Source organism: Scyliorhinus torazame, chromosome 7 (assembly GCF_047496885.1).
Source record: "Scyliorhinus torazame isolate Kashiwa2021f chromosome 7, sScyTor2.1, whole genome shotgun sequence".
In the NCBI taxonomy this organism is placed as follows: domain Eukaryota; kingdom Metazoa; phylum Chordata; class Chondrichthyes; order Carcharhiniformes; family Scyliorhinidae; genus Scyliorhinus; species Scyliorhinus torazame.
In genome coordinates this window covers 227,175,154-227,190,287 of record NC_092713.1, presented here as the reverse complement: position 1 = coordinate 227,190,287, position 15,134 = coordinate 227,175,154, and the positions used below count along the sequence as shown (strand labels likewise).

Genomic DNA, 15,134 nt, shown 5'->3' with positions numbered 1-15,134 from the left:
ATTGCCCTTAGTGTTGGGTGGGGTTGCTGGGTTATGGGATAGTGTGGAGGTGTTGACCTTGGGTAGGGTGCTCTTTCCAAGAGCTGGTGCAGACTCGATGGACCGAATGGCCTCCTTCTGCACTGTAAATTCTATGATAATCTATGAAAACTTCTACAGGGCACAAGTCAGGAATACTCTGCACTTGCCGAGATGAGTGCAGCTCCTACAACACTCAAAGTTTGACACCATCTAGGACAAATTGTCTCGCATGATTGGCATCCCATCATCTACCTTAAACATTCACACCCTCCATCACCGATACACGGTGACAGCAGTGTATACCATCTACAAGATACACTGCAGCAACTGACCAAGTTTGCTTCAACGGGATCATTTAAATTCATGACCCCATCACATGGGAATAACACTATCTCGAGTTCCCTTCTAAATCACACCATCCTGGAACAATATTGCTGTTCCTACATGGTCACTGAATCAAAATCTTGCAACTCCCAATGTAACAGAGTGAATGTGGATGTACCTATCCCACATAGACTGCAGTGGTTCAAGAAGGTTGCTCACCAACATATTGAAGGCAAAAATGAACAGGAAATTAAAGAGTGGCCTTACCAGTGGCATTATCATTGTAACTTAAATACACTATCCAGGCGCTCAGTAGACATGAATATACCGGGCAGGATTTTTCTCCCCCTCTGTGGTGTGTTCTGCAGCGGCGGAGAGCGGCTTGCCAGTGACCAGTGGCAGTACCCCACCGTTGTCAACGTGGCTTCCAGTTAAACGACTCCTCGCCACTGCCAACCCCACGGAGGCGGTGCGCTGTCCGCTGGACTGTAAGAGATAACTAAAGTTGCTCTTTAAATTGAAAGGGGGTGTTCTATGTAGCATATATTTCAATAGGCACCATAGGAATTGAATACTGTTCAGATACTCCAGCCACCTACATGCAAATCAAGTCTAATAAGCTTAGTACACAAGTAGTGTTCTACATCCAAAGCCCTTTACACTAAGGGACAGTGCCTCACAGCGCCAGGGACCAAGGTTCAATTCTGTCCTTGGGTGACTGTTGAGTTGTATTTTTCCCTGTGTCTGCGTGGCTTTCCTCCAGGAGCTCCTCCCACAGTCCAAAAATCTGCAGGTTAAGTGGATTGGCCATGCTAAATTGTCCACTAGTGTCCAGAGATGTGCGAGTTAAGTGGGGTTTCGGGGTTGCAGAGAAAGGCTGGGAGCGTGGTTAGGGTGGTACATCCACATTCACTCGATGGGCCGAATGGCCTCCTTCTGCCCTGTAGGGATTCGAAGTATCCACATCGGAATGCATTGAAGTTCCTCAGACATATTTAAGGCCTAAGGCTTCTGTGTTCAATTTGAATGAATTTTGCCCTGACTCTGACCAATGATGTTTTCCAGTTTGGGAATTAAAGCTGACAGCTGGCTTTGTCCATCTATATCCTCAGACAGTATCTCCTGGTGGCTCAGAAATTTGGCTAAGTTTGTCAAAAGCCGGCAAGATGGATCATATAAACATTTTGCCTGGCCTTGCTCAAGCAAATATTTTGCAATGTTACTCAGTTTTTATCTGTAAGATTATATACAGGCTGAACTCCCAGGCCAATGCAATTGTAAATTCGGCAAAAATTAAGTCCAAGTTGGAGATAATATCGCGTCAGTTCTTTCTTCACCATGTGAAGAAATGATCGGTTTCCACTTGGTAGGCAGAATTCTCTGTTTGGGAGAATAAGGGCGAGATTCTCCGTCTAGCGATGCCGGAATCGGGAGACACGATCGGGCAGAAAACTGTGTGTCAGCCGAAAATTGAGGCCGGCACCAGGGGCGTCATTCTCCGACCCCCCGCCGGGTCGGAGAATGGCCGTTGGCCGCCGTGAATCCCACCCCCGCCCCCGCCGAAGTCTCCGGTACCGGAGATTGGGCGGGGGCGGGAATCGTGCCGGTTGGCGGGACCCCCCGCTGGATTCTCTGGCCCGGATGGGCCGAAGTCCCGCCCAGAAATTGCCTGTCCCGCCGGCGTAAATCAAACCTGGTATTTACCGGATCAGGCAGCGTGGGCGGGCTCCGGGGTCCTGGGGAGGAGGGCACGGGGCGATCTGACCCCGGGGGGTGCCCCCACGGTGGCCTGGCCCACGATCGGGGCCCACCGATCCGCGGGCGGGCCTGTGCCGTGGAGGCACTCTTTCCCTTCCGCCTCTGCCATGGCCTCCACCATGGCGGAGGCGGAAGAGACTCTCCCCACTGCGCATGCGCGGGAAACTGACAGCGGCCGCTGACGCTCCCGCGCATGCGCCGCATTTCCGCGCCAGCTGGCGGGGCAACAAACGCCATTTCCGCCAGCTGGCGGGGCGGAAATCCCTCCGGCGTCGGCCTAGCCCCTCAATGTTGGGGCTCGGCCCCCAAAGATGCGGAGCATTCCGCACCTTTGGGCCGGCGCGATGCCCGTCTGATTGGCGCCGTTATTGGCGCCAGTCGGCGGACATCGCGCCGTTGGGGAAAATTTCGCCCCAGGTCTCAACGGAATGCCAGAGACTCGGGTGCCTCAACAGTGGTGTGAATGTGATGCTGCATGCTGGCCTGGGCATTGTACAATAAACGCTGTTAGCATGTCATTGATGGGTCCGACCCGGACATTTCCAGGCCCCCCGCGATACTCCGCCAGGAGGAATTACCGATGGCCAGGTTCACTAGTGATATTTAAAATTGGGAAACAGGCGCCGTGGCTGCTGAAGGGGGATATGAAAGGTGCCGAACATCGTTAAAGTGTGCTGACAGTTGTGCTGCTCACCGAGGGCCATCTGACAGATCTGGGGGGAGTAGTGAGGGGTGGCCAGGAGGTGGACTCTGGTTGCAGAGTGGATGGGCATGGATTACCATTGCCGCAGCCTGCCAGGTAGCCATGTGTCTGTGCCTGCCTGGGGATGTTGCTGGCCTCGATGATGCCTTCCCGGAACAGCTGCTAGACTTCAGACCTGATGAAGGTCCTGCTGTACCGTCTGCTCCTGGTGGCGACGGGTTTGTAATCCGGGGTTAGGTTTGCGAATAGGGAAGGTGGGTCGACCTTAAGGGTCGCGAGGCCGCACACAGTAAGGGGTGGTCGGGGCCCGCCGAATTTCAGGGTTAGGCTCTGGAGGTTGCACTGGAAGTCCAGGCCGAGTAGCAAAGCAGCGCAGAGGTTGAGAAGGACGTAGAGGCAGAAGCCGCTGAACTCCACGCCCTGGACAGTGAGAGTGGTGATGCAGTACCCCCGGATCGCCACGGAATGGGGCCCGGAGGCCAGGGAGATTCTCTGGTTAGCGGGGTGTACCGCGAGGGAGCAGCGCCTTACCGTATCGGGGTGAATGATGCTCTCAGTGCTCCCGGAATCCAGCAGGCAGGAGATCTCGTGCCCGTTGATCTTCACTTTAGTTGAAGCAGTCGCAAGGTTGTATGGTCAAGACTGGTCAATTGTGACCGAGGCGAGACATGGCTGGTTGTTGGCGGTTACAGGCGTTGAGCAGCCGGATGAGGTGCCCGACGGGCATGGGTCCTGAGTCGGGTAAGATGGCCTCTGCGTAGGTCGGCGCATCCTGGACAAGTGGAAAGACGTTGGAGCTCAGCCGCGTGTAAAGGATCTGGAGCTTCTGAGCTTCTGGAATTTCATCTGGCGCAGACCCGATGTACGCTTCAAAACAGGCTAGCCAATGTTCAAAGTCCTTTTTGGCGTTGTCTGCTTGCGAATGCAGCTGCAGGCGATCCGGCTTGATGCTGAGGTCCATCTTCTGAAAAACTCAATGTAATAAATTGATGCACGATCAATTACACAAAGACATGAGTAGGATGTAATCGAGGCTTAATTACACTGAGATGTGTGGCCTCCTACAGCAGCTGACGAAATGGCTGCTGTACTGGCAGCACACATATTTATACTCCGCCTACTGGGCGGAGCCAGCAGGCAGGGATCTACCCCCATCCCTGTAGTACAGGGGCCTTACCATAAAGCACCTATATCAACATCCTATAGAAACAATATATACATCAGTGGTGCCTACCACAGGTGCCTCCCCAGGCCACCCTCCCTAGGTAGCCTCTGGCCCCAGCCCACCCAACAACAGGATGAGCATGCTCCAGCGTAACCAGTGCCATTTTCTTGGCTGGGATGAGCGTATATGGGAGTGGAGTGCCTATATGCCGCTCTCGAGTGCCAATCCCGAACCCTGTGGATGACACGCCAGTGTTTGTTGGAATTGCACTAGTTCCACGTGGCGCATGTGCTAGCCCATTAGGGTGTTCCTAATCATTCCAGGACCGGCGCTGATTTTGGGACTGTACAACACATGCGATTCAGTCCTGGCATCAGCACTTAGTCTCTGAATCAGAGCATCCTCCCCTATGTTCTCCCACTAGAGGAGAATTATTACAGCGGGAGCACAAATCATGAAGCAATTCAGTATTCCTCGCCATACAAACTTATGCATAGTGAGGAATTTGAAGGATTCCTGAGGGAATCCCGCTATCGGCTGCCATTTCTCGCAAAGTCCCACGGTTGACCGCCCCCCCAACCACAAAGAGAGTTGAGTGCATTTTAATCACGCCTATTCACGCTTGAGTGATTTTGAAGTGCTGAGCTGCAAATTGACAGCACTTAACTATGGTTGATGTTTGGAAACATTGTGGTTTCAGCAGTTAAATTTACTCATCCATGAAGAAGGTGAAGCAAGGCTAACTAAAAACTTACTACCAGAAATGAATGAACGGCTAGCAGAGAATGGTTCTGAGGTGTTTAAACACAGGTCACAGCTGTTCTGTTTCTAAGGAATGGACAAGCGGTGCTTTCAAGTGACTGTTAGAACTGTAATTTATTCACCGTCCCTGTCTGGACTGCTCTCTGGTTTCCAGACAGGGGTCTTTGTGGGGGTTCCTTTAGTTAGGGAGTCCCTGTGGAGGGTTCCTTTAGATCCAGGGGGCTGAATTCCCTGATCTTGAGGCTAAGTGTTGACACCGTCGTAAACGCCGTCGCGTTTCCCGATGGCGTCAACATGGCATCAGGAGCAGAAATTCTGACGCCCTACAGGGGGCCAGCACGGCACTGGAGTGACCCACACCACTCCAGCTGCCGATCCCGGTGTCAGATGGGCGCCGCCGGTCTGCGCATTCGCAGTAGGACCGGTGCGATTTCCGTGCATTCACGGTGTCTCCCTTCTCCACGCCGGCCCCGACACAGCATGGCACAGGGTTACAGGGGCCGGCGCGGAACCAAGGAGGCCCCCCAGCCCAAGAGGCCGGCCTGCCGATTGGTGGGCCCCGATCGCAGGCCAGGCCACAGCGGAGGCCCCCCCCCCCCCGGGGTCGGAACCCCCCCCCCACCGCAGGCCACCCCAGGATACTTCCACTCCGAGGTCCCGCCGGGTAAGACCAGGTTAGAACGGCGCGGGACTCGGGTTTTTTTGTACAGCCGCTCGGCCCATTCCGGGCGGAGAATCATAGTGTGGCCCCGACCGGCGTCACACCGATCTTCCCAGTGCCGATTCTCCGCCCTCCGGAGAATCGTGCCCGCCGTCGGGGCGGCCTGGCGCGATTCATGCCAGTCGCGGCGGTTCTCCGGCCCGGCCCCGGGGTGAGAGAATCACGCCCACGGTCCCTGTCAGGGGTTCCTTCAGTTAGGCGGTTTGTGTGGTGGGATCTCTTAATCAGGGGGTTCCTGTGGGGGATCTCTTTATTCACGGGGTCTCTAGGGGGGTCCCCTTAGTTTTGGGGTGACTGGGGTATCTCTTTCATTAGAGGGTCTCTGCGAGGGTAGTCTCCCTATTTAGGGGATCCCTATGGGGGACCTCTTTATTTCGGGGATCCCGATACGCCGTCTGCTTATTCAGGGGGTCTCGGCGGGGGGGGGGGGGGGGGGGGGGGTCTCTGTGGTGGTTCTCCCTATCCAGTGGGTATCAGTGGGAGTCTATTTATTTAGCCGGTCTCGGAGAGGGCCGTGTGTGGGGGTGGCTTTTCTGGCACCATGGGGTGGCGGCCCTCGGGGACTTAAGGGTTAACCTCTTAGCTCACGGCAAGGTCCACCACGTTCAGGGTTACATTTGTCCACACCTGTTGTAAATCCCGCCGACATGATTCCTGGCCCGGAGGACCAGAGGATCACGTGGGCCGGAGAATCTGGTCCCTGGCCTACTAAGTGGATGCAAATAGATCATTAAGACCCATTAAGGACATTTTCATCCTCCCACTGGCACACGGCGAGAACCCCAATCCTGCTGCCAGTGGGGGGCCGGATAATAGTGGTTGGTTCCGGGCCGGGTGCAAACTTGCGACTGGATTCTCCGTTATTGGGACTATATCCCACACCGGCGTCAGAACTGTGAATTTTCATGTCAGAAAAACTGGCATGAAAGCACCACATATTTCTAGTTCTGCAGGGGGCAAACAGGAACCCTGCGTAGATCTAGCAGCTTTTGCTGCAGATACGGGCTCCCGCACTTCCAGGTCAGAGGCTGTGCATGCGCACGGCGACGGCCTCCAGCGGCTGCCGTACCGTGCTCCATGGTGGACTCGGACCACGGAGCTGGACCCTGAAAGTAACCCCCCCCCCGCTCGGCCGCGTGCCCGACTCTGACCGCCCGCACAAACATTGCCCGGCCGTGTATATGCTCTCTGTGCAGCTGCCACACTAGTTTCCCGACCGGCTGGGCCACATTACATCCACGCCGCTGGGACTTTGGCCTGTTGGGGGCAGAGCGGGCCTCCATCAATGGCCCACGGTAGGTGTTGGGTGGCGCGCCATACTCTTTTCGTGTCCCGCAGAATCGGGTAACCGCCGCCGTCCCGATTCCATGTGGGGAAATGGATTCTCCGTCTCCGCGCCGGCCACGATTTTGGCGTCGGGGTGCGGAGAATCCAGCCCCTTGGTTTTGGCTAGGCAGTCGATTCTCTGCTCGGCCGCGATCCACATGATCTGCGACACAGGGCATAGAATCCAGCCTACATGGCTGAGGTCAGTAACTGAATGGATTGGGGCTCTCAAATCACACTGTGTCATTCAGTTTATACCGGTGGAATAACTCCTGTCATGATGTTGACAAAAATATGCATTTCGATTTTGAAAAATTAGTCCTATAACAAAATAACTAATGCGCAAGGTCAAGGGAAAAACAATAACATCCCTTTCATTCTTACAGTACCTGGTTAATCACTAAAAAAGGAATACAGTTTTGGAGTAATACTTTAAATACGCTGCCTATTTGATCAGCGGTTTGCAGTGTAGAGGAATAGAACGGAAACATGTTTTTCCTCTAGATCTGCAGAAATTGAGTTCATTTACTGACATCTGACTCCTCTATTAAGTCAATGGCGTATTCTTCATAAAGGCCATTTTATAGAATCACAAAATCATACAGCATTGAAGGAAGATCTGAATCCATCATGCCTGGGCTGGATCTTTGAAAGCTGTCCAATTAGTTCCACTCTCCTGCACTTTCACCACAGGAGTGGGACTAATTGGGACATAATAACATGCCTTGTCAGTAACACACGTACCTTTTGTAGAAGGCAAATGTAAGCAAGATGACAAAGAGGATCATTTTCTCTGTTCGCAGTGGCAGAAACTTGCAAAGGAGACCAGCCCCCCCAACGATTTTCACCAACCCTAAAATAGCTTTGTTGCAGGGATAAGGTGAATGACATTATCTGTCAGATCAAGAAATGGACCAGATGAAGATTAGCAGCTATTGCACTACGATCAAAGGAAAGCCAGAGTGTGAAGTAATCCTAACCAAATAAGGTGAATGGCCAGGAGCCCTCTCAGCGGAAACAGGCTGGTAACTTTTGGAAAAAGCTTACTGCCTTGTTTCTGTCAACATTATAGTCGCAGGAATGTTTCCCTGAGCCTGAGCTGGGAGCTAAACCGATTTGAAATTCTAATCCCTGTTTGATGGTGTACACCTAACCTTCACTTCCATTTCTGGACTGTGCTAGGCAGCCATGCGCTGTGTGCGCTCTGACAAGAATGCTGCCTGACCCAAGAGGATCCTGCAGGCAAGTTGCTCTTCATTTTTTAGGAGTCAGAAGGAGCAAGAGCGATCCTCCAGACTCCATGAGCCCAGCGTCAGTCACTGACATGCCACCTCCGCTTTCTGCAATTCAGAGAGCCCTTCACCCCAAAAACTACTTTTGCCAAACCCAGGGGGGTGAAAGGTCACCTAATGCTGTGACAGTTTGATAATGACAGGCTGGTCCAGGGAGCACCGACTCTGGCTCCTGGTGAGGTCTCAAAATGAGGGGACTGCAAGACAGCCGGCTTGTCATCTGTAGGGATACATTTACCCCATAGTTCCTTATAGCAACATACCAGAGATCAAGCCAGCTGCTCACATTAACGTTCATGTGCTGTCAGAGAACACAGAAATGCCTGCAATAAAAAAGCAAAGAAGTCAGCAATTGATGTCTGAATAGAATAGCTAACAGTAATCACAATTTAAATATATGACTGCTTAATAAGAAATTTGCTTTTGAATATTGACTCCTTCCAAAGTTAATCAATGTCAAAAATAATTAATTCCGTTAATCCAGCTTGAAGCAGTAAAATATTTTTGGTCAGTGTTTTTGTCTCCATTCCCATGTGCTGAGTTTACTACTATACTTTGTGGCAAATCTGAAGAAATTATGCTAATTATTCAGAAGATCAAAGCCAATGGACTATTTTATGTGGGGTGTCGATCGGAACCCCAACAACGGGGTAAAATGCAGATCACGAGACTGCTCTTGTCGGCAGCGGGACCTGCTTGGCAATTTTATCACGGGCACCCTCCTAATTATCGTGGGCAGATTCCTGATGCTGCAGGTCCAATCACATGGCCAATAGCTCTGAAACCTGAGCATTGTCACAAAGAGAGGTGGTTGCTGCTGGGGATTGCAGGAGACCTGCAGTGTCCAAGAGGGAAGTAAAAGAAAAAGTAAGCATTTACGGGGCTAAGGATTGGAGAGCGAACGTCTTGCTCCAAAGAGGTTATTTGGGCCACAGGTGCTGCCTTCTCTGCACATGGCCCCTTGTTCAGCTCAGGGAGCCTCACCCCTCCCTTGGAATGTGGCAGAAAGGCTCCCTCCATTTATCTAGTGGCCTTTCCAAGTGGCAGGGGCTCATCCTTTGCCAGCAGCAACGTCATATGGACCCTAACCAGGCCATTAATTCTGTAAATCAGTTGCCCCCCACATTAGGGGGAAAAGTCTCTCTCAATCCTGTGTTGCTGTCAGTAAAATGCCCGACGATGGGACTGCATCAAGAAACTGACTCAACCTGCGATTATACCAACCCTCGTGCCTCCCACCTCACCTCCAGAGGATCAGGAAGAGAATAGCCGAAGGACTTCCGGTGGTGACATGTAGGTGGAGGTCGCATGTTGGGTGGCTCACGCCAGAGTTCACGTCTTTTGGCCCCTTTCACCCAGTTTTTGGGAGAACTTTTATATGAACTGCCTTCAATAAATTTGTGGGTATTCGAGGGTGTCGAAAATCCAACAAAAGAATACAGCACGACAAGGAACAAGTGCTAGTCCACCAGCTGACTCGAGTACATTGCAGAGTTTTGTGGGAGGAAAGATGGTGGGACCAAGCTCACCGGGCGGGACTGCACCCATTACGGTGGACATGCTGGTCGATCCACCCTAGGTCACAGTTCCAGTGCTCAATAGCCAATTATCCTGAAGCGAGAGCTAAAGACCTTGTGGACATTTGATCTGACAGAGTGCATTCTAAGGCCCAGATATTCACCATGATGGCGAGCCTCTCTACCATGACAGAAATCAGGAATCCCAGAAACTCTTAAGTCCCAGACCCAAACATGGCATGCTCCATTTTGCACAGGGGTGAGAGTGGAGTCATGCCGTTTTCAGGCATTCATGGTGTAAAGAGACAGCTGGCCACTTCAATCACCACTGAAGTGCGATTTTGGTAGGCCAGGAGTGTAAAACCTGGAGTGTGCAGATTAGACCAGGTAAGAGGAGATCTTAACTTGGATTCAATTGGAAAGTCAGGGTACCCCTCTGGAGAGATCAGGTGCCCCTGTTGATATGCTCCCAATACACCTTTGGGTGAGGTAAGACACCCTTTGGGATTGTTAAAAGTAAATATAATTGTATGTAAAAAGTGTATAAATGCATTAGAACTGTCCAGCTGACAAAGAACTGTCAAGGAACTGTAAAAGCTTTCAAAGTTGTGAAGGGACTGCCAAAGCTGTCAAAGAATTGTCGAACCTGTAAATGCCATCAAGAAGGTCTCAAAGTATACTAGTGAGTTAGTATGGAGGCTAAGGGCAAACGGTGGTGGGTGGAGGGAACGGTTTGGCGTGGGTTGCCACTAAGTTAACATTGGGGCCACAAAGGGCCATGGAGGTATCGGGTTTATGAGGGGCCGTTTGTGTGAATGTAGGCACATGGGTTGGCATAGAAGTGTTGTGGTATGTATTAGGGGTCATGTGGGACTGTGAAGCCGTGATGCTATTGGCTGACAGATCCCGGGTCCTGGTTGGCTGCTGAATCCTGGCTCCGCCCTGAAGGCGGAGTATAAGAACCCGAGCTTCTCCCCGCCGCTTCATTCTGTTGCTGAACTGCTGGGGACAAGTCTCGCTTAATAAAGCCTGAATCGACTTCATCACTCCTCGTCTCTCTCGTAAGTCATTGTGCGCTACAAGAAGTTATAATGGGAATGGTGTGGGTGGGAGCATGAGGTAGCATAGGTTGTCATGGATTGGGCATGAGGAGTGTGTGAGGGATGAGGACTGGAGGAATGTTTTTGTTTAATTCTTTAAAAAAGTTTCAACCAAATGTTGGAGCACAGAGACAGGCCTTCCGCCCAGCCTGCATCTGTACCTGGCAGCCTTCACTCGTTCTGGAGGCGACTACTAATTCTGTGCCCTCCACCAGAATGGAAATCCAACCTGTGGGCTGCCAGTTTTAAAGGTCGGATTCACAGAGCCAGGAATCCTCCCGTCTCTGTATATCTGACCTGGGAACAAAAATCTGGGTCTGAAAGATGCAGTCTGCCTTTAGTTGCTCTCTCACCCTTCCCTGCAAGCACCGGCCCACTAAGTGACTACCAGCCGCAAAATGCATTGCAAAGGGGCTCGACAGAAGCTAACACCTGAGGAATACAACAAAGTGCATCAGGCATGGCAGGTTCATGCAGTTCATGAGGGTGAGGTAAAACCAATTTCTTGTAATGATACAAGACTCTATTTTTAGCAACTGGTATAGAAAATCCAGAGACCTGACATTCTTTCCCAGACCATCTCCTAAGGATTGCTAGTTTTCAGGTTATTTTTTCCCCAGAAGTAGTACACTTGCTCAGGTGAGATCTTTGCTGAGGCAACTGGACTTGAAATTGATGCTGTATTTATATTGAATTACGTTTGTGTCCAAGAGTGTTTTGTAAAAGTTTGAAAGAGAAACAACCTTGCATTTATTGAGTGCCATTCACAACTTCACAAAAGTAGTTTTCAGCTACTGATGTACTTTTGTCATCAATCTCATTATGTAGGGAATTCCAACACTACCAGCAGAAAGGACCAGATTCTGGGGGGAAAAATAGGCCCATTAAAGTTCCAAAATAGAGTTTGCAGCACACACTTGTGATGCAAATTGTTGCCGGACGCCATTTTGGTACAAGGGTTAGTGGGACACACCTGATGTTTCCCAGAAAAATGCAGAGTCAGCAGATCATGACATCAATCAGTAAGTAACATCGATCTGACGCCAGCTCTGCCATTTTGAAGCAACAGGCTTCAACCTGCAACCCCTCTTAACCTTGCATGGCTGAACACGTTTTCAACATGCATGATAAAAGGGGAGGGTTAAAGAGGGCAGGATAAGGGGTTCGTAAACAGGAGAAACACCAGGGCCCATGATTTCTCTTCCTGCACCTGCCTGCAGGCTTGTTGCAGGCAAGGGAGCCCAGAAAATTACGGTGGTGCCATTCCTGCCATCTTGCCTTGTCACGCAGATGGCAAGGCCTCAGGCATTCCATGCACCCTTACACCAATTGAGGCCTTTGGAGCCACATCCTACCTGGTCACAATTTTATGGCTGGTGACAGCATGTCAGCAACAGGCTGGAAGCCTGGCAGGTTAAGCAGCTCAAGCCGGAAAGAGAGCGGCCTCTTTTCCAGTTGTATGTTTCCCAATCCCACCTCTCCCCGCAATGTCTCTCCCCTCGTCCTCCCACCCCAAGTGTCCTTTTCCCACCCCCTGGAGAGCCTGTGTACCGTGCTCACCCCCCACCCTCTCTCTTCCTCAGGGTCTCCTCTCCTGCCGAGAATCCCTTCTTATACAATTTATCTGTCATTCAGTTCTTGGCTTTTCTTCTTTGGGACTTGATGCAATCTCAAGAGTGGCCCTTGCTACCGGTGGCACTGCTGAGATCAGACATTAGCCAGCAGTTCTCGGAGGTAGGGCTTCCTCCCTAGATTGGGGTGGGGCATTGGGGTAGGAAGTGGGAGGATGATGGAAAGCAATGTAGTGGGGGCGCAAGTTTTTGGCAACAGGGCTGGAAACCCCACCACCTGTAAAATCCTGTCCCTGGGATATTTTACTGTGTTAAATGCACCATCTAAATCCATGCTATTGTTGTAACTTACAAGTGGCTGTGAGAGCGAGACTCCATGGCAGAAGACAGTACCATGCCTTATTACCCAAATTGGTGGTACAAACATTTGCAGTAGTTTGGGGTCAATGTTTACGATCTGGCTTAAACGAGTGAGCTCCAAAGGAAATTGGGGTTTATAAGTACTTGTCAGTTAGATCAACCTGGAAGTCCACATTAATGTCGGCATCAAATCTCTGCATAGGTAGGTCCTGGAGGTTCTTGTCCTGATACCTCTCCCACATTAGTTTATTTCCTTTATATTTACAAATATTTAAATTGTGAAAATGATTTTCCATTTTATTTATAAATATTTATTCCTTGCTTTCGGAGACTAGCTCAGACATGCTTCGGGGCACAGTTTTGCAAATTGGTTGCAGAGCACAAGTGGTGTTAAAACATGTCCAGAAATTTCAATTATTTACTGTGCGTCCACAACATGTGATCATTTGGAGCTTTGAAAACACTTCCTTCTGCAAAACACAATCACTCAGCAACATATCTTGCTTGCAAGTTCTCTTGCGAATGGCCACAAGAATTTTAAAAGGTGGAGAGGCTTTGGATTTTGTTGGAACAAGATTGCAGCAGCAGTGTCAGTTGATATGTTTTGAAATAAATAAACTTAACACCATTTTATTGAGAGTTTGTGGGAGAGGATCCCTAATCCAATTTGCTTACGTTTTCATCATTCCTTTATGGTAGCAAATGCAACTTCAGAAGGCGACCAATTACACTTGAGCAAGCTCTCCCACCAACTTATTTTACCTCAGCGTGAGTCCCATTTTAGTCAAAGCGGACCTTGTAACTAGGCCGAAACGAAACCATAAAATGCTTCAGTGAGGCAAAGTTTACATTCTGTTTTGAATCAGGCATCACTAAAACTTACCTGCGTGCTTCAACTGACAGACGTGCCCCATTTGTTTCATTTTCCTACCACTAGGTTGTAAAGCTGTATGCAATACTGCAGTGTTGCCACACATTTGCTGTGAATTTATTTATTTTTCTTTCTGTTTTAGGCTGTGAAGTGTGGCATCCACTTTGTAAGCAGTCTGCTAGAATGGAAAAGAAGCTACGGGTGGGTACAACAGATCTACAAAAATGTGCCTATTTCTCTGATGAATTGAATGTCACAATCACATAAATTCCTTGATTTTCTGGGTTAAGTTGATGTGTGCACATTAGTAATTCAGTTCCCTAAATTATGGTCACGTGTAAGGCATTTCCTGGTTAAACCTGTGTTCAGTATGAGCTATATTCTATGTATAACATGTTAACTCAGTTTAAAAACTGAAAAAGGTCCAAATGCTACTAAAGACGACTATAGACAAAAAATGAGATACACAAAAAATGTTTCCCACTTTTCCATCTTGCCCAATGTAAAGCTACAATGATCCCACACATTTGGCTTGAGTTTATTTATTTTTTCCCTCTAAAAGCTGACCTTATTGTTTTAATTCCTATGGACTGATGAACAACTACTACTTTCAAAGTTATAGCAGGCAGATTAATGTATGAACATTTCAAAGTGGGCGACCATCTGACCAACCCTCAAAACATCAGCCATTTGAGGAAACCGTACATACAACACACATGTCAACACACTTGAAACCCACGAGTACCACAAGTACCTATACCTGAAATAAAAATAGAAAATGCTGGAAAAACACAGCAGGTCTGGCAGCATCAGTGGAGACAAAAACTGAGTTACCATTTCAAGTCCACATGACTCTTCTTCATGGCTGAAGAGAAGTAGAAATGTGATGGGTTTAATACTATTGACAAGAGAGGAGTTGAGCGGGTGGCACAGAATCAAATGTCACGAGATAGGTTGAGGGTCAGGAGACATAAAATAGCAAAGATATTGTGGACACAAGACAAAGGGAAAGACTAAATAAGATTGGTTCAGCTCAGTGGGCTAGACAGCTGGTTTGTGATGCAGAACAAGGCCAGCAGCGCGGGTTCAATCCCCGTACCAGCTTATCCGAACAGGCGCCGGAATGTGGCGACTAGGGGCTTTTCACTGTAACTTCATTCTTGTGACAATAAAAGGCTATTATTATTATAATATTGACATAAAGGTCAGATCACAGAATGTGTTAACAGCAAAACTAGGGTCAGTGCTAACTTAAAGTGAAACATGAGATATAGACTGGCACATGGATGGGGGAGAAACTGCTCCTCCACTCCCTTGTCAACAGTTTAAAACCCATTGCACTTCTGCCTGTTCTGCTGTGAACAAATTTCATACAGACTTGAAACATTAAATTCTCCAGGCGGGATTCTCCATTGGCTGTCGCCGAAATCACGAAAAGTGATTGGGCGGAGAATCGTTCGTTTCAACAAAATTGTGGCGAATGTCGGGCGTAGGGCAGAATGCTAAACTCCGGTCCCGTGATGGCAGCATCAATGTGTTCTACACTGCACATACAGTAAATGCCGTTCGCATATCGATTGCGAGCCTGGCCCGATATTCTCTGGGGCCTCCGCAATGCTCTGCCTCCGCTGGGGGGAGTTACT

At 49.7% G+C, this 15,134-nt stretch overlaps 1 protein-coding gene across 6 annotated transcripts in view; it reads left to right on the top strand.

Annotated features, from left to right (window-relative positions):
- The window catches only part of ablim3 (actin binding LIM protein family, member 3), a 514,512-nt gene that overhangs the window by 374,592 nt on the left and 124,786 nt on the right, over positions 1 to 15,134 (top strand). For all 6 annotated transcript variants that reach the window (XR_011948320.1, XR_011948319.1, XR_011948323.1 and 3 more), the window contains exon 8: positions 13,634 to 13,692. Coding sequence is in view for 1 of the 6 variants with exons in the window: in XM_072512118.1 (XP_072368219.1) it covers positions 13,634 to 13,692 (59 nt within the window). In the remaining 5 variants the exon portion in view is untranslated. The remainder of the gene's footprint in view (positions 1 to 13,633; positions 13,693 to 15,134) is intronic.